Raw genomic sequence first — 19765 nt, forward strand, 5'->3', positions numbered from 1 at the left:
GAGAAGTATTTTACTTTAAATTGAACACGTAAATTTAGACAATAAAAACTATTTTATTTTAAAACATTCTATGTCATGTGAATTAGAATGATGAAAAATATTTTATTTCAAATCAAACTATATCACATGAATTATGATAATGAGAAATATTTTATTTCAAATTAAATTATATCAAGTGAATTAGAACGATAAAAATATTTTATTTTAAATCGAAACGTGTCACCTAAATTAAAACGAAAAGTAATTCAACAGCTTTCATAGTGCTGTCATGTCATCTCACTATCTTTTACCAAATCCACGTAATACGTCTCCCAAGAATAATCTTATGTCATTCAACTACGTCATAAATATACAAAGTATGACGTCACAGCTCTATAATAAAATATCTACATTACTGTAGCACTTACAAACTCAAATTTCCAATTTTTTTTTATTTGTATCCGATCTTTGATATTCATATTAAAAATTTACATAACTTGAATTTAAATTATGTAAAGTGGATTCAATTAAGATTTTTTTCATATCAACATCTCTATCAGGAAAAGAACGTCACTCCAACATATTTTCATACCAAAATCTCTATTAACAAAAGAACAGTCTCATTCACTATACCATATAACTAAATTTTCCAAATTTTATTTTTATGGACATATAAACTCCCACAGCCCCAAGAATGGTCTCATTCATTGCGACACATATCTAAATTTTCAAAAAAAAATTTGTCTATCACATATCAAAATCTCTCGTAAAAAAGGGACGATATGATGTGTATATCACAATTTCTATTAAGCAAATAACAGTCTCATTCACTGAACCACGTACCTAAATTTTTAAAGTTTTATTTGTCCTCGCATATAAATTCTCGCAGACCCAAGAATAATCTCATTCACAACACCACATGCCGAACTTCCCGAAATTTCATTGGTCTGTCACATGTAAATTCTCAAAGTTCTGTCACTTTAGCATATAATTTTATTTCTAAATCGACTTCTTTTAAGTCCCAAGTCTTCTACTACAAAATTTCGTCAATGGAAAGTGAAGGTGAAAAAAGAAAACCAAATAACAACGACGTCGTTTCGACGTCCGCTACGAAGAAGCCGAAGGAGGAAACGGAAGAGTTAACGGAGGAAGTAGCGGAAGGGGAAGTGGAAGAATTCTTCGCGATTCTACGAAGAATACAAGTTGCCGTTAAATATTTCAATAGAGTTGACGGAGCTAGCTCTAGTGGACGGAAAATGACGGAGGAGATTGATCAAAAACTCTCCGATGAAATCATCGGAGATAATGAAGACATGAAAGAGAAAGAAAAAGAAAAAAATGTTGAAGAAAATAGTAAAGGTTTTGATCTTAATATAGAGCCATATAATAATCCTCATGATGATCATGAGAGTAATTCAAGTTAGATTATATATATTTTTTAGGTTTTATCGTCGTGTAATTAATATTGTAATCATTTTTAATAATAACATGTTATTTGAAATTTACTAATTCAATTATATCTATTCTGGATTTTAACTTTGTAGTTCCAACTCAATTAAAAGGGAAGCGCCCTTCGAATTTTTCAATTATCCTTGGAGATGGTAATAAAGATAAGATTTTCATTAAGGCGATTCATCGACTATTGCCTTTATACATATAGCTCTTTTTGTGAATAAAAGTATTTCAATTTATTTGATTGTTGTAGAATTATATGGTGAAATGATGTTGTTAACTACATGTTCTAGCAGAAAAAATGTAGGTGTATAATACTATAATATGAAAACTAACATGAAGTTTTTTTACATTTGATATAATTATAATTTTAAATCTCATTGACTCAGACAACTTTTTAACAAAAGGTTATTTATCTTTCTACTGTTCAAAATTAAAAATCTCTGCTTAAGAGTGAATAACGGACCTCAACTATTTCATCATTTACTAATAATTTTATGAAAATTTCGTATTAGAATATTTTATACATTCTGTTTAACTTGTTATTTAGCAACTTCTATCGACATATTTACCCTGTACACACCCCTTATACCTTAATGGAGAAACGCCAAAACTAAAGTAAGTCTAATATGGGATTGATCAAGATCAATCTCATGTATAATAACTTAATTTTTCACTTTATTATACAAAAGCACTAAATTACTTTTGAAATGAAAAAGGTCATTATATGGATTTACCTAAATTTGGGGGAGTCACTTTTTTTTTAACAATAATTAGTTGTGACAACAAGAAATTTTGATGGTAAGTTGTTGTAGTAATAGATGAATTAATAATTAGCTATATCTTGAATTTTTAAATAATCACTACAAATCCTTTTGATTGCTGGAATATATTAGCATCTAAGTCCATCAAGTATAGGAAGTCTTGGTCATTGGCTCATTGCTAATAATTCTGGTTTACAACAACTAAAAATGAAAGCAAATGTTGGGATCGAAATAATCAAAGCGTCACATGGAAAAGCTAATAAATATAAATTATGGCGGCGATAAATCAAATAACATATAAATACATTCATATAAATTATCAAAAGAAAATCCTTATAATAAATTTTTAATACATAGCATGATTATGTAACAACTCTACTCATTACTATCCTCGTGTATATATATATATATATATATATATAAAATTAATTACCATCGTTCGTCTTCTACTACTTTGATATATAGACATATATACATACATAAATATAGAGTTACACTTAAAATACATGTTCTATTTATGAATTTTTCGCTTAGAATGAGATATTATATGCATTTATACATGTATTGTGCTAATTTTTTTTTTAAAATAAAGTAATTCTACATTTTAAGAATATAGAAAAATCTAGTTTTTTCTCTCTTTCATACTATGGGCTCCACTTTAATATAATTTAATATAAATATTAAATAATATTAACCTTTACCATTTTAGAGAAGAACAAAAATTACTATAATTGAATCGTGTCACACATTCTATTTTTGCACCACCACTAATTTTTCTATAATTGAGTGCCCAAAATCTAAATGAATCTTTTCATTTCAAAATTCAAATGATTATGTAAACTTTTTTTTTTCCATTAAATTATCATAAATGTTAAACACTAATATACACGAATCTTATAAAGTTGTAAAGAGCCAAATTAAATAAAACAATTCATTGAAAATATAACATTTTGTATACACAACTTTGGGGTTTTCTTGTCCACTTTAATCCCTAACCATCAAATATTTTTATGCAAATTGGTAATTTTATAATGCCAACATACTATGGCATATAGAAATAGAACCTTTAATAAAAGACCTTTTGGAGAGTGGAATATTTTCTTAAACAAAACAAAACAAAATGAGGAGACATTAAAACTAGAAACTATATATTAAAGAAAGACCAAACATTGATTAAGATTGGTGATTATTGTCTAATCCTAATGAAATTGTTCCACTCTAATTTATCTCTCATTTAATATTCGATATTCACTGTAAATAAATTTTTTATTAATATAAAAATACGCATAACTTGCACGTCGAATCATTATAATTGTGGTGGATCATGAATCATAAATCTATGGTGAAATTTTTTTATAACACTATTTTGCTTTGATATTTATTTAATTGTTGCATTCAATCCAAGCCTTCAAAAATTTATATACTCTTACTTTTATTTCTTATAAAAATAATGCTCAACAAAATTCAATGATGGTGTTCTTCAATCCACCCAACCTAAAATAGTCACACATAACCTCTCCTAGTTTAAAATTTATATGACCTTTTTTTATTCTTTAATCTGTCACCAAAAAACTGATGTCGTTTATAATTTAATTTTAAAATACTTATTTTATTTTTAATGAGATAATTTGTTTCAGATCACAAAAATTTAATTTTTTTTTTTATAAACTCAATATCTTTTGTTTCTTGTCAAATAACATCATATAAATTGACACCAAAGACATATATAATATAGAAAAGTTGACGTCATATAAATGACGAGAGACAGAAGAATTATTATATGACGTAAATGGAAATTGCAAAAATCACGTTGACTATTTCTATGAAGAAGAATAATAGAAGCTAATTTACTAATATGGTCCCAAAATAAATGGCATTGACTATGATAGTTTTGTTATTTGCAAATCCAATATAAAAGTTCAACAAATTAAATTTAGAATTATGATTTTCCGTAGCGGAAGCTTTATCTCTATGAAACTAATTTGCATGAATATGTTATTCTTATCGTTAATTTTAAATTAGTCAAACTTAAAATAAAACAAAATAAAAAATGTGAATTCTCATTCTATATATCTATCTAGATGAGGGAGTACGCATCATACACATTATATAAACTATCTATTTTTGTAGAATTTTTGTAACAAGAAGTGAGACTTTTCCTTTAGAAAATTTGCATCAATGGAAATATTATTGATTGACCTAATATACAAATGAAAACATATTCTAAACATTTAGTACGATTTTGTGGGAAAATGAACAAGTTAAAATGAATGAAGAGAGTAATATTTACTTTGTTAAATAATTAACAATTCTTTTTTCCCACGTTTGTGATGTGTTTGTACAAATCAGCCATCGAAATAAAGATTATTTTATCTATATATACCTAAAAAGGTAATTCAATGTACTTAACTTTCATTGGATGCAAAACTAAACAAAGGGCAAAGAATATAAGATAGACGAATATTAAAAAGGAATATCAAAAGCTAATTAATTTACTTACTCTTTTTCCCCTTTTATTTCCTTTTGAGATATTAATGATCTGTTTGTGTCACTTGTGATTGTACCTTAACTTTTTAATTTGTACAACTTTAAAATGATGATTTAGCACATCTTTAATGATGCTTAATTATGGTTAAAAAGAGAATTAATAAGAAGTTTTGGTTTAAATTTTTGTCATAGTGATAACCACTTATATAAGAGTAGGGAAAATTGAAAATTATTTACTCAAAATTTCTATATATTACATATGAAACAATTAGCTAGCGTTTGGCCATAGATTTCCAAATATTCTTGGCAAATATTATTTGAGTAAAAATTTGAGTGAAATTTCACCATGTGTCTGGCCATAAAATTTGGAAAATATATTTACCTTTTTAGAAAAATATGATTTATACACACAAGTTTTAAAAACTATCAAAACTAACTAAAAGTTTGTATTACAAGTCAATTGAATGTTCGTTACAACAATAACAAATAGTGTCCATGACACAAAAGAAATGTGATAATTTGGAGTGAGTGCAACAAGAATTATTCCATACATCGTGAAGTAGACAAAACACATGACTTTGTTACCTAGAGCCAATTTTTAATAATTTTCATCAACAATCATATCATTATTTAATATTCACTAAATATTTCATCACTATTTTGATGTTCACGTAAAAAATTATGTAATACAACGCAAACAACTACTAGAGAGAGTGTTTTTGTAAAAGATAAAAGATTGGGGTAAAACTTTAATTTTTAAAATATCTCAAATAATGAGATTTGGCCCAAATACTAGAAAAAACTAGTATTTGGAAATTTGGGATATTTGCCAAAAATATTTGTCAAATAATGGCAAATTGTATGGACAAACATTATTTGCCAAATTTTTCCCAAATATTATTTGGAAAATTTATGGCCAAACGGGTCCTTAAACTAATACATATTTTAGTTTATATTTTCCTAAACGGACTAGAGCCATAAGTCATACTTTGAAAGGTAAAATGTTTTCTATTTAAAACGATTACAATTATTGTTGATCGATTTTATTACCTATGATTAAGAACAAAAAAATATGTGTTATGCTTTATCATAATCTTTGATCTTTTTCTAAAAAAAATTCCAATATATATTTATAGCTATATTCAAATCTGATTAAATTTAGATACGTGCTATTTTTTTATTGGATGTAAAATGCTTCGTGATAGAGGCGAGGCGGCTTAAGTATTTAGATTTTAGACCTTTGGTGTTTAATCAAAAAGAATAATCTAAAATTCAAAGGTTTAATAATTTGACATTTAGTTTCTTGCTAAAGGTTTATATTTAATTATTCATTGTACTTTTGGACATTTTTTTTCCCTTGGATACCTTCTTTGTTGAAAATGACTTGTCACAAATTAAAGAGATTGGAGATATTTTTAGGCTCACTTCTCATATTTTAGGAAATTCCCTAAATTATCTGTCACAACTATTATAGTTCGATATTCGATATTTATTTTATAATATTATTTATTAAATTTTAAACATTAAAGAGTTTTAATTGAGAGTCAATTAAAGTGAATTTTGTTGAAGATAACTTTTATAAAAAAATATTGGATACTTACTATTTTTCCTAAAATAACAGCTTCGTTTTTACTTTTTTTTCTGTGTTTTTTTAAAAAGATGATTTAATAATATTTGACACCCTCTTTGAATTAATTAATTCAGATATGTGTTGTATATAATTTTTTGGAATAATTTTTTTACTATTTTAAAATTTAAATTAGACTTGATTATTAAAAATGGTGACTCCTCAAGACATACGTCATCCATAAGAATATCGGGCGTCATAACGTTAATTTATAAAAACATATTCGAGTTTCTAGTTATAATAGGATTTAGTTAAAAAAGATTGTTTTCAATGAAATTTATTTAATATATATAAATAATTTATTTAGAATTTGATATATTATTTTTTAAAAAAAAAATCAAAATTCGTAAACTTAGAAGTTAAGAATCCGTCTTTACAACTAATTAAGAACTCATTTCTCCATTGACTAACCAAGATACAAATAAGTCTACAATCCAAATGATTAACCTTATTTTATTTAATTTAATAAGTATTATTAAATAAACATTCTTTAGCCTAAACATTCTTTAAATTAATATAATTTAATTTGTGGAGAACGATATCTTCGCACGTATATTATCCTATTATATTCAGATAAAGAAATCGCTTCAGATAAATTTTTAACTTAAAAATATTATACATGTGGTAATTTAATAATAACCAGAATAAACTATATAACCTTAAAAGAAGAACAAATCAAGAAAATAACGTTTTAAAATCAAATATTAAAATATGAAGAACCTTAAAGAAAGACCAACGATAGTATTATATGATAGATTCTTCTAAACAACAAATATGGAACTAGCAAAGTCTACTATTTATATATTGACTAAATAGACTTTTAATATCATACTCAATGACTATTAATATATTTTTATAACTATGTGGAATTCTATATATGCTAATCGATTAAGTTAAAATTTACATTTTATTTTGTATATGCATGTAAATACAAAATTAAGCATATATAATTGGTGATTATCATTTAAAACGGCAATATTAATTTATACAATTTCTTGTCGCGGCCTAATATTTTTTCATAAAATTTGATATCTTACCAACTAATTTTTTGGCATATTACCAATTCAAGATTAAACTTATATAAAAAAATATTATATTAAAAGATCTCAACGTTCACACCACTTTATGGGTAGTCAAAATAATGTTTTACACCACAACATGTGTTTTATCTCATGGGCACATCGACGCTAAGTTTTAAGTTGATGAATATTAAATTCAAAAAACGAGTAATTTATTGAATAAACATGTGTTAAAGTTATCGAGTCTTGAAATTTATAATTGAAATGCTTTATTTTTGAGATAAATTTAAGATTCAAAGTTTATATATACCAATATAAATTCACTTTGCTTACTAAATAAAAAATATATCTAACTTCTTTTTATTTTTCCAAATGTCCAATATAGTTGGAATTTTAAATGTATTAGTTTATATAAGATCAATAAGTTCAACAATTAAATCACCTTGTATACACAGATTTTATGCAAAACTCAATGCAAAACTAACTTTATTATTATTATTATTATTAAGAATTAAAGTTATTAAGTTGTGTTAAATTAATAAGCTTTAACAATAAATTTGCCCTGTGTACACGTGGCACACAAGAAATGCATTTTATTTTATTTTTTTAGAGAAAGTATAAACATATACGCCACCAAATAATGACTCTTATACATGACGAAGAAAACTGATGTCATCTCTACATATTTTATTTTTTCATAAATTAATAGCTTGCCAGAGATAATTAATGAGATTGAGTATGATTTTATATTTATTTCTGAAATTATTGTCATTATTTAATACCTACACCAAATCAATAATTCTTAACATATTATTAAATACTAGTTCCTTTTAAAGAAAAAAATTTAATATTTAGAATTTATTGATTTTTAAAACGATCTCAAAATAATAAATAAGTAGAATTCAAGCAATGATCTATCGAGCTTTCTAAATTTAATTTATACGATTACACAAGATAATTCATGATTGTTTCATTCCATTATTTATAATGAAACGATAATTATTATCTTTTTCAAAAAAAAAAACACTAATCTATAGATATATTTTTACTTATCTCATCTCGTTTACCATATGATATCGTAAAATTGAAATCCCTTAGAAACTGACATTTGTTATGAGATATTTTTGCTTACGACACCTTTAATACATCATCAATACGTTTTACACAGCGTATCACTTTCCAAGAAATTTACTATAAAATTACACATAATACCACACGCCATATATTAATTCTTCAAAATCCCAATTCACAAATTACAAATTATTAACAACTCAATTCTTCTAACATTCGCCGGAAAATTCAAAATTATGGAGGTACATAAACGGAAATATATACACGATGGAGAGATCGAAGCAAAAAAGCAAATGAAAACGGAGGAAATTGATGGAACGGCGGCGGCGGTGGTGGAGGACGACGAAGTGGAGGAGTTTTATGCTATTCTGCGGAGAATACGAGTGGCGGTGAAGTATTTCGAGAAGGGAAACGCCGAGGGCAGTGGCGCCGGGAGAAATCTGACGGCGGCGAAGCCGTGGAGTCCGAATTTCCGGCAGGAGGAATTGAAACGGGCTGTTGACGGCGTTAAAGAGAGAGAAACCGTGGAAGATAATGCGGGTTTGGATCTTAACGCCGACCCGGTTACTGATCCGAGTTCTTCAGAAGCCAATTAATTTAATTTTTTTTTTTTGGCTTAACTATTAGGGGATTTCAAGATAAGTGGGAGTAAAATTATTATAATTCGATAATATGTTTTTCTTTTTCATTTTAATTGGATCGAGTTATTTTTTTTTTTTTTTAAGGTTAATTATTAGGATATTTTGACTCTTAATATGTTTTTCGCCCATTTTAATTGCCTCGGAGGGGCTGTAATTACTGATTATGACTAATTATACACTAAAACTATATTTATATCGTTCTTATTATTGTTACATTTACAAATAATTACTGTATTACTAGTCCAGAACATAATTGTGAATCTGGAACCTAAAGGGTCAAAAATGTTAATAAAAATTTTAAAACGGTATATTAAATTTATTAATCAAAACGGTAAAATCACTCATGAAGTAGCGATTTTGTCCGCTTGAAAAAGTAAAATCGCTGCAATAGAAGCGATTTGTTAAATTTGATTTTTTATTTAAAAAAATTAAACAAAATCGCTCCCAAAGGAGCGATTTCCAAACTAAAATTTTCCTTTTTTTTAATATGTCGCTGCCTCACTTAAGTTTAATTTTTTTTAGTTTAAATAATTTTTTTTTAAAAAAAATCAAATCGCAGCAGTTTTTAATTAATTTTTTTCTTTTTAAATTAAATCGCTAAAATAGATTTTAATTTAAAATCGCCTTGACATCAATTTGATTTTAAAAAACAAAATAAAAAATTTAATTAAAAATCGTTGTGATTTGATTTTTTTTAAAAAAAAATTATTTAAACTTTAAAAAAATAATAATAATAAAAAAAATTTAGAACTCAAGTCGCTGCCTCAGCAGCGACATAACCAAAACATAATAATATATATATATATATATATATATATATATATATATATATATATATACTGAAAATCGTTCCTTCGGGAGCGATTTTGTTTTAAAAAAATATTTTTAAAAAAATCAAATTTAACAATATAATTTTCTACACTACCAATTTATAATTCAAAATCATTCTGAATTTGGAATTTTGATACTTCAACTTTCTGGCTAGTTCAAAACTCATATGTTTAGAAGAAGAAAATAGCGAAAATGGAGATACTTGAATCGATGTGTGGATATATCATGAGAGCAAAAATAAAAGCGAAGATATATGAGGTACAATGAAAGTGATCTCCTTGTTGTATAAGATATGTGAAGTAAGACTTGAAATGAATGGTTTGAACATGTGAAGTCAAACATAGATGTTGCATAATGAGGAAGTGCGAGTGGTTGCAATGTTAGGTCTACGAAAGGTAGAAATAGACCAAGAAAAGTTGAAGAAACGTGATTAAACAAGATATAGCATATATTAGCTCATCGATAATATGATCCTAAATAAGAAGACACACAGGTTGAAAATTATGATAAAACATGAGTAGATAACCAAACAATTTCTCTATTTATATGGGAGAACATGTTGCTAGTTTAGAACACCTTATTTTCTTTAGTATTTTCATTATAGCCTTTTATTTTTTCTCTGTCATATTTTTTCAAACCTATTGTGAAAACACGTTAACAAAACAAAATTTATCGAAAACAACCACTTTACCTTATACAAGATAGAAGTAAAATTTACATATATTTTACTTTCTTCGTATTTCATTCATAAAATTATATTAGATATATTATTATTCTCGTTTGATAGTTCATGATTTTTCTAAAATGAAGTTGTTGTATGTTCCCTTATTGGATGAATAGATTGATTCCACTCTATATGGTTGAAATGCAATTCCTCCTAAAAATACGTTACACAATGAGCTTAAAGTCAAAATTTGGTGGTTGTCAAATTCATTACTAATAAAAGTCCAAAAATCAATGAATTCAAAGTTAGACTTGATATTATGTATATTTGTGGTTAAAAAAATAAATTACTCCCACCGTCCACGTTAATTTGTCAATTACAATAAAAATAGATTTTCATTTTTTTGTTATTCAAATTGAAAAATTAAAAGATAATCATTTACTTAACTCATAATTTATTTTTATTATTAAATCTAGTCATTAATATTTATCTCACAGATATTATTTTACATTCAAAAAATAATATAGAATTATCATTCTATTTATTACTTTTTAACGAACATGTAAATTATTATTAGACAAATAAAAATGAACCACGAGAGTAAAGTCTTTGGAAGTCAATAGTGTCATCAATACCCATATTGACTAGTAGTTACATGAGGAAATTTAAGAACCTATGTTTAAAATTTTTTAGACCTTCAATTGTATTAATATCATTTTTTTTGTTTAAATATTTCCAATTAAATTTTATTTCTTCAGACTCTGATACTATGTAAGATCTTTACTCTATATATGAATACGCGATGTATATAAGTAAATATATAACGAGCAAGTTAGATTTCTATAATTACACAAGTGAAATAACAAAGGTAACCTAACTAAGAGACAAAGAGACTAAAATTCTAGTTGGCCTATATAAACAACAAACTTCATAACGTCATTCGAGTGTGCCTAGATATTAGAGGCAAATTCAAAATTTGTAATATTATTAATTATTATGAATTATAGGATAATAATTTCATATGTTAATAATTGAATACACATTTATTTTATAAATATTATTTAATTTCTTTTAAATAGGTATAATTTGAATTTAAATTATGTACTCAAGATTGATTTGGTAATATGGTTGTAACTAAATGCTATGCGCCGGTTTGCTTATGGTTTCTAGTCATGGGTGTTGGTTTCGCTGTTCTTAGGAATATTTGGTCAGTATTGCATGTTGAAGAAAACCTTGTTGTGCTTGTGAATTTCCTAATCCTAATTATTTGTTTTAAAAATGTCAAATCTCATTTCTTTGTTTCGTGGCATGTGAAAACTCCTCGAGTCCATTTGGGACTTCATTCTTTTCCTCGCCTTTCGGAAGAGCCATAAAGGCTCGGAAGATTCCCATTGAGTCAATCCACCGAAGCGGATGTATGCGGTTCAAATACCTTGAAGATTGAAGAGCTTGAAGAAAAGGATTAAATAGTTCCGTTATTTTGTATTTTGTATTATATTTGTAATGGGCATAAGCCCCCTTGTCATTTTTATTTTCTTTTGTTTTGTATGTTTAGATTAGGACAGGTACGAAAAGAAATGGGTCAAAAACCCAAAAACAGGTGGGTCCAAAACTCGGTCAAGGCGAACAGAACCCGAGTTTGGACCCAAATCTCTCTCTCTCTCTCCCTTACTCTCTCTCTCTTTATTACTTGCCTATGTGTGTGGTCTAAATGACGTTAATCTAAGCTTAGGAACCTCTAAACCCCGCCGAGGCGCTCTTCTACTTTACTAAATTTAAAACTAAGTCCTAAAAACGGTATTTCAAATTCGTGAAGTTTGGTTTAGGTAAAACTTAAAAGAAGTTCAACTTTGAAATAGATTCGCGAAATTGTGAAATAAACAACAAAGATTACAAAACTTGTCAACTTGTTTAAATGAAATAAGCTCAAACTTCGAAATTGTAAAGGTTAAAAAATAAATAGTCAAATAAGTTAATCGCCGGTAAACCGTAAGTTAACGGAGTGTCTTAGGTGCCTTAAACCTTCCTAAGACGCTAATAGGAATCCCGAACCCTTAACAAATATTTTCAAAATGATTTTTTCTGTTAAGTTGTTTTGAGAATGAGTTTTCTTAATTTTCTCAAAATTAAGTGGCGACTCCTAAAAGTCAAAAATCTCTTAAAATAAAACAAACCCTTTTCGAAAATCATTTTTCGATAAAACATACTTTATCATGAGAGTAGATATATTGTATGTACCAAAATGAAAAGGAATGAAATAATTCAAGTAAAAAACAAATGATAAAAGATAAGATTGTGAAAAAAAACAAAAAAAGAGTATAAAAATTGAAACAAGAAATAGATTTTTGAAAATGATGTTTTTAAATCTTTATTTTCAAATTAATATATTTTAAATATATCCATGAAAAGCTAACATTAAGTTGGTTAAGGCCCACAATCTTCAAAATGGGCCTAGTCTTTCATATTGGGCTAACCCAAATTCTTTTCGTCATGGGCTGAACCCAATTTGTAAAATGGGTGTTTGAAATGTACATATACCCAATTTTGGATCATCATTTATACGTGCTATTGATAGTACATAAAATTTTAAAAATTTATCGAATTTTAAATAACATCAGATATACTCTATCTAAAATTAGACACTGTCGTTAAATATTTATTTTTAGCGACAATTAACACTCTTTGTATATGTCCCTTAAAGGCTTTAGCTACATTAGATCTAAAGACACTAAACTAATCCCAAAAAAATTAGTAAGTTTTATTAATGTATCTAATAATTGCCGCTAAAAGTTGTTTTTGTTGTAGCGAGAGAACATGTGATCGACATTATTGAAGTTTAGCCATACCAATCGTTTCTGCTTGACGTTCATACACGTATGAATAATAAACTCCAGTCATTTACCTGAAGTTCATGCACATATAACTTAAATTCGTAATACAAATAGTCAAAGTTTTACTATTCCATCTATTAATAATTATTATTACATAATACATTAAACTATTCATAACCATATTCTTTTCTTTCCTCATAACCTAAAAAAACTATTACATAATACTATAAAACTAAAGTTGCAAAATACAAACTAAACATTGTTTACAAGTTCAATCCCCTCTTTTCTAGTCTCCAACTCCTCTGTTTTGTGCATCTGAATAGGCTTAAAAGTATATAGTCTTGCACAAAACACATAGTAAATCAAATTAACCACTTGTAAAATCGTAATTAACCAGTAAAAATACTCTAATCTCCCCTCATTCAAGTTATTATCAGGCAGCCAATTGGTAAATTTATGAACTAACGAAACCAGAAATGTACTCAAATAGTTCCCAGCTGAAATCGATGTCCAAAATAACGCGGTTGCTGTACTTCTCATACTCTCTGGAGCTTGATCATAGAAAAATTCAAGATGTCCAATTGACATAAATGCCTCAGCTATACCATGTAAACAATACTGTGGCACTAGCCAAAATACTGAAATTGGAACTAGTGATTTAGGTTTATCGACTAGTCCATAAGTCGATGCAACATTTTTTCGTTTAACTTCAATAAATCCAGCTACTAATGTAGCTAGAACAGAAATGAAGAATCCAATTCCCATTCTACTTAGGAATGAGATTCCTCGTTCGAGTCCAGTGAACTTACGTGCAATAGGTACAAATACGCGGTCATAGAAGGCAATGGTGCATAGCATTGTCGTTAATGTGAAGACAGTCATCGAGGCAGCTGGGATTTCGAAGGAGTTTAGTAGGTGTCTGTTCATTGTTTTGGCTTGTTGGACTGAGAATGTGGATTGTTGAGCGTATGCTGTGATCAGGATGATCCCTGATGCCCATATTGGACCCATTCTTATGATCGATTTGAGTTCTTCTACGCGATGAACTGTGTTTAGCCTCCATAGATTCGGAGATTTAGGGTTGTCCTCCTCTGTTACTATTGCTGCTCTGTCCAACAATCTGAAAATTAAACTTTTAAATGAGATGGTCACGTAATAAACGTCTTAGTTAACTCACTCAATAGTCAAAGATATTAGTAACATGTGAGTATGATGGTTGTTTGAAGATTTTTCAAAGACATTAGCATGTTGCATGCCTTTCTTAATCAAGTCTACATGATAATGAAATACGTTTAGTCTAACATTAGGGGTTAGGATCTATCTTGTCGGATCCTCGAAAAAAACACTGTCAAGATATGACATCCAGTCTAACGTAACTCAACCCCAAAAGCTAGCTCATGAGGGGAGGTTTGTCCAAGTCTATATAAGGAGACTGAATTTTCATCCCTCGTCCAATGTGGGACTTTTTAATGAATAAGTACCTGTCGACATTATTAAAGAGTCCGAGCAGGAGAGACTAACTTAAAAGTCATCCAAATTTTGACTAGATTTTTTATACATTTGGGTATAAATTAACTCAAATTTGATAGTATAGTTCCAAAAGATACAACTTTTGGCAGTATTAATCAACTCGTTTTTTGATTTTTAATGGCTTCAGTTCTTGCAACATTATTGAAGCTATGAAAATAATAAAATCAAATTAAATTGGAAATGTGAATAAAATTCAATGAATCTTGATTTTGATGGGGTGTACAGAGACATGAAAATAAAGACAAATAACAGGACAGACAACATTTATTCACATAATGTTTTTGGCCACACAATGAATAGACATACATGTACAAATTGTTTTGAGATAAAAATTTAATAGCAAGACATTTGATTTATCATAAACAAGAGATAAAAACTTATCTCCTTAAAAAAGAAAATTTCTAAATTTAATTAAAGTTAGCATACAGAATATTCTAATATCTTGAGCTCTTAATTTTTTACTGTTATGTGTAATTATATCAATTATTCACACAAGATTCCTCTCCATTATTGTCTTCAATTTAACAAAAAAAAGTTGCAAAACTTATATGTGATGGATTTTCTAAACAAACAAAAAATAATTAACTTATGCACACCGACACTATAAAAGTAATTTATTCTATAAGTATAATTTAATATATTATAACAAGCTACTACTTCCGCTTATTATGAAAAGTTATATATGCACTATCAGTGTATATAACACACTACCAAATATTATTTTATCAATTTTATCGCCATAATCTTTAATGACCATATAAAGAGTTACCTATTGTTGTAAGCTATAGTTCTCGTACTCTTCAAAAAGGTTGATATACTCATGTCAAATTCTCCAAAATACATTCAAAGGATTCAACACGCATGTTACAACATTTTAAAAGAATATGAGCAGCATATATTGCATGCCAATCGTAATTAATAGTCTAAAAGATACACACAATCAGTCAGTGCACGAAACTTAAATTCGGAAGAAGAAAATGACTTACTTCATTTGCTTAGTGTGGACAAGCTTGCCAGCAGTAGAAATATCAGCATCAAGTTCTTGATTTTGATAAAGCAAATTAGTATCATTTACCATATCCAATTTCCTCTTTTTGTAGGCAGCAACACAAACTTGCACTAGCCTAGTAAAAGGGCTACCAGCAGGATCCAAATTTCTATACAAAGGGTATCCAAATATAAAAACAACAATTGATATAAGCATAGCAATTGTTGGGACACCAAATCCAACACCCCATCCAATATTGTCTTGAATATAAACAATTACTGTGACAGCCACAAGCATTGAAAATCCCATACAAAAATAATACCAATTAAAGAATTTCCATGTTTGTGTTTTTTGATTTGGATCATTTTCATCAAATTGGTCAGCCCCAAATGCAACAACACATGGCCTAATTCCACCTGACCCAAAGGCTGTTAAGAGTAATGACACATATAAAATGGCTATTTGACTTGAATTTGCTTCTTTGCAATATTCATCATCTTTGCATGATGGTGGCCTTAGTTGTGGTAGTATTGCTGATAATGTTAATATGATCATGCCCTGAAATTAAAATCAAAAGGGGGTTCGGGATTTTAGTCCTTTCGAGTTATTACGTTCTAAAGTCAACAATTTGAATTCCAGTATACTATACTCTAACTTCGCTCCTGAATTTTGAACTATGATATGTTTGTTGTACATGTTATATAATACTACACTGACGATAGTACTATAAAATAATATCTTTAAACTATCATATCACTCAGATGATTATTATGTGTAACTTTCCATTAAAGTAATGATTGGAAACGAAAAAAATTAAATAAAGTTGATTACTTATAAAAATAAATTATTTATGTTGTCAACATATATATGTAATATTTTATTTAGCTTGAGTTTGAAAAGACAAAGTTAACTATTCACATTTAATATATTTACTGTAAATTCTTTATGAAACCAAACTACCAAGATTTTGCCTATCCAAATTAAGTCATTCTCCATTTATATCCTATCCATTACAGGCTTATCAGAAAAAGATAAATAAGCCATTTAATAAGTATTCAAGGAACTAGTAAAAATATTACAACCCCTCACACTAATAATTTGAGTTTTACTTGATACAACTATTTTATGCATACTATGTAGTATCAAATTATATGTCATATTTATTTTAACATCTAACCTAAAAAAATTAAAAGAAGACAACTTGCATACATAATACAAATACAATGGTCTAAACAAAAGTTAGTAAATTCGTTTAAACTCGTAACTGATACTCTTCCTCTGATCCGTCTTTCATGTCAGCGTATAGAACTTAAACTCGAGAAAAAAAATGTGTGAGAGAGAGACTTACAATTTGGTAGATGATAGAAGCAACAGTTATAGTCCAAAATCTTCCAGCAAAAGTATCAGCAATAAAAGCTCCAAACAATGGTGTCAAACTTGCAGTGCCACCAAAATTTGTTAGTGTATTTGCTGCTTTTGTTAATGGAAGATGGAGTTCATTTGTCAAGTAAATGACCATATTTGTACCAAACCCAACCACTGCCAATTTCTCACATATCTCATTTGCTACACACAAAAAAAGCATATTAAGTTCAATTTCAACTTAGTATTCAAGAAAGAATAGCGTTGGAGCAACGATAAAATTATTTTTCTATGATTTATATGTTACGAGTTCGTTTTCGTGGGGTGCAACCCTTACACATTATGTTTTGTACACCAGATTTTCTTTTATTATTCAAGAAACTATACTTAAGATTCACAAAAGAATTGAGTAAAAAGTTGGAAAACTAAAGCCACGAATTTGAATTGTGAAAAAAGTTATCAATGTTTGTATTAGAATTATGTTATATATATCCCACCTCTTGAGGTGCGATCCTTTCTTGACTTTCAGAACCTGCTACTATAAAATACTTTGTACACCAAAATGTTTTTTTTATTCAACAAATTATGTGTAATTTCAAGATTCTCAAAAAAAAAAAAAAAGCGAAAAGTTGAAAAAAAAAATAAACTAACCAAATATGAAGGGCATAGTGATCATTCCACCCTTCATCCTTCTAGAGGAGTTTTCCTTCTTATTCATCACTTCCATATTTGTATGTAATTGTGTGCTCTAAATGATTCCTAAAGCTCCACTATTTATAGGATATACTAGAGCTTAAATTTTGTATATAACATGTCATGTCACCATGTCATTTTTTAAGTTCCAAAAATACCATTATGACCTAATAAACTATACATCAATATCTAGGAATTAAATTTTTTAAATACTCTTGATGACTTGTGATTGTTTTTTTCTTTTAAAATCATATTTACATGTATGTGTTTGGTTGAATATAAAATTTTACGGAAAAAAACCTTGCGCATATAAAAAAGTGAATTATATTATAATGTGACCTTTTCATGAGGTCCGAGGTTGCTTGAATCAACAATAGTATTAAAAAATAATTTTTAAACGTGTGATCTTAATCATGATATATCATATTAATAGTTATATAAACATATGCCATTAAAAATAAAATGAGAAATTTAATGGTAAAAAAATTTCAAATTAAAAAAAGAGAAAAGAAACGTTCAACCACTTGACAGTAAAAAAAAATTGAAGTTTGGGAGGGGTTAAAATTTTATAAGGAAAAAGTGTCATATATCCATCTTAGAATTAGACAAAGTGGGCATGCAAGATCAAATATAATTGGTTGATTATTAAAACATTGTAACATGAAGTTTATTTAGGGAGTATTATATGCACATATGTGTACAAGTTCATTAGTCTTTTTCTTTTACATTTCCTAGTTTGTATTATTGGGGGAGGTGATTAGGAGGGAAAGTGTTAACTGGCAGCTTCTATTATTTGTAAAAAAAATAAATAATTATTTTATATAGTTTTCATATTTCCAATTTTAGGTTTAAGAATTTTAAGTTATAGACTATGGTATTGCCATAATTAATGTGTACAACATTAATGTAATTTGAATTATTATGGTAGGTCATTTGCTTTTTACCAAACTACCCATAGAAATTTAGAGACTTATTATATGCATAGGTCTTGATATGATCCACTATCCTTCCGGTGGGGTGTATGTACATTCGTTAATTTTGAAAAAATCATATATATATATATATATATATATATATATTGAAAAATTGAAATAATTAAAATATAATTAACTGTGCAACCATAAAAAACATAAAATTATCATTGTGCTACTGCTACAAGCTAGAGGATTCACCGTGAGACATAGATTTGAATCCAGTTAAGTGTTTGTTTTCATTATTTTTATTTTAAATTTATCTTGGAGCTCATATTTATGCTAAAATAATATTGGTACACCCAAATCATTCAAATTCTGAGTTCTCCTAATATTTATCAGAAAGTGTAATAATTTATCGTTAAAAATTGTATCAACTCTAATCATGCTCAATACGTATACTAGATATCGATGAAAATGAAAAAAAATACGTATATATTATGTGTGTGGAAATAATGTAGTTCCTAGCTAGGAGAGAAGGATCATATATGATTCTAATGTGACAAACAAGGTCAAGACAGATGTATACTCTATCTGATTGTACCATTTTATCCTATGCTCATAGACTTTATACCAGAAAGTCCAGCTATTTCATTGCATAATTTGTGATGCACCCTCAGCAATTTTGTACTATACTTTTTCCTACTTTTTAATCTGATATTCGATATTTATAATTAAGTCTGATCAAATATGAATTTACATATCGTAGAGACTATATTGAAACAACATTCACAAAAGAATTTTCTCCATTTTCATTCAAAACCTCTAGTTAAAAAGATTTTTTTTTAACTATTCTTGCACATCAAAAATTGCTGGGTATAAATAAAATAAAAACAAAAATATCATCGTCGATTA

The 19765-nt window shown here is 27.6% G+C and overlaps 1 protein-coding gene across 1 annotated transcript; it reads right to left on the reverse strand.

Annotated features, from left to right (window-relative positions):
- Positions 1 to 13477: 13477 nt before the first annotated feature.
- On the reverse strand, positions 13478 to 18777 carry LOC101257261 (protein NRT1/ PTR FAMILY 3.1). The gene is made up of 4 exons (XM_004238890.5): positions 17898 to 18777; positions 17233 to 17450; positions 15883 to 16442; positions 13478 to 14486 (listed from the first exon to the last, which is right to left on the reverse strand). Exons 1-4 carry the CDS (start codon positions 17971 to 17973, stop codon positions 13619 to 13621), a joined length of 1722 nt encoding a protein of 573 aa, XP_004238938.1. The 5' UTR covers positions 17974 to 18777; the 3' UTR covers positions 13478 to 13618.
- Between the last annotated feature and the right edge of the window lie 988 nt (positions 18778 to 19765).

The sequence above is a fragment of the Solanum lycopersicum genome, chromosome 5 (assembly GCF_036512215.1).
Source record: "Solanum lycopersicum chromosome 5, SLM_r2.1".
NCBI lineage: Eukaryota > Viridiplantae > Streptophyta > Magnoliopsida > Solanales > Solanaceae > Solanum > Solanum lycopersicum.

What these genes read in the sequence shown, in the direction of transcription:
- LOC101257261 (XM_004238890.5), bottom strand. Translation starts at nt 17,973, where the DNA reads ATGGAAGTGATGAATAAGAAGGAAAACTCCTCTAGAAGGATGAAGGGT. An exon ending in CACTATGCCCTTCATATTTG is followed by an intron (nt 17,451 to 17,897) that starts GTTAGTTTATTT and finishes TTTTGTGTGTAG; the next exon opens with CAAATGAGATATGTGAGAAA. An exon ending in CTTCTATCATCTACCAAATT is followed by an intron (nt 16,443 to 17,232) that starts GTAAGTCTCTCT and finishes TTTTAATTTCAG; the next exon opens with GGCATGATCATATTAACATT.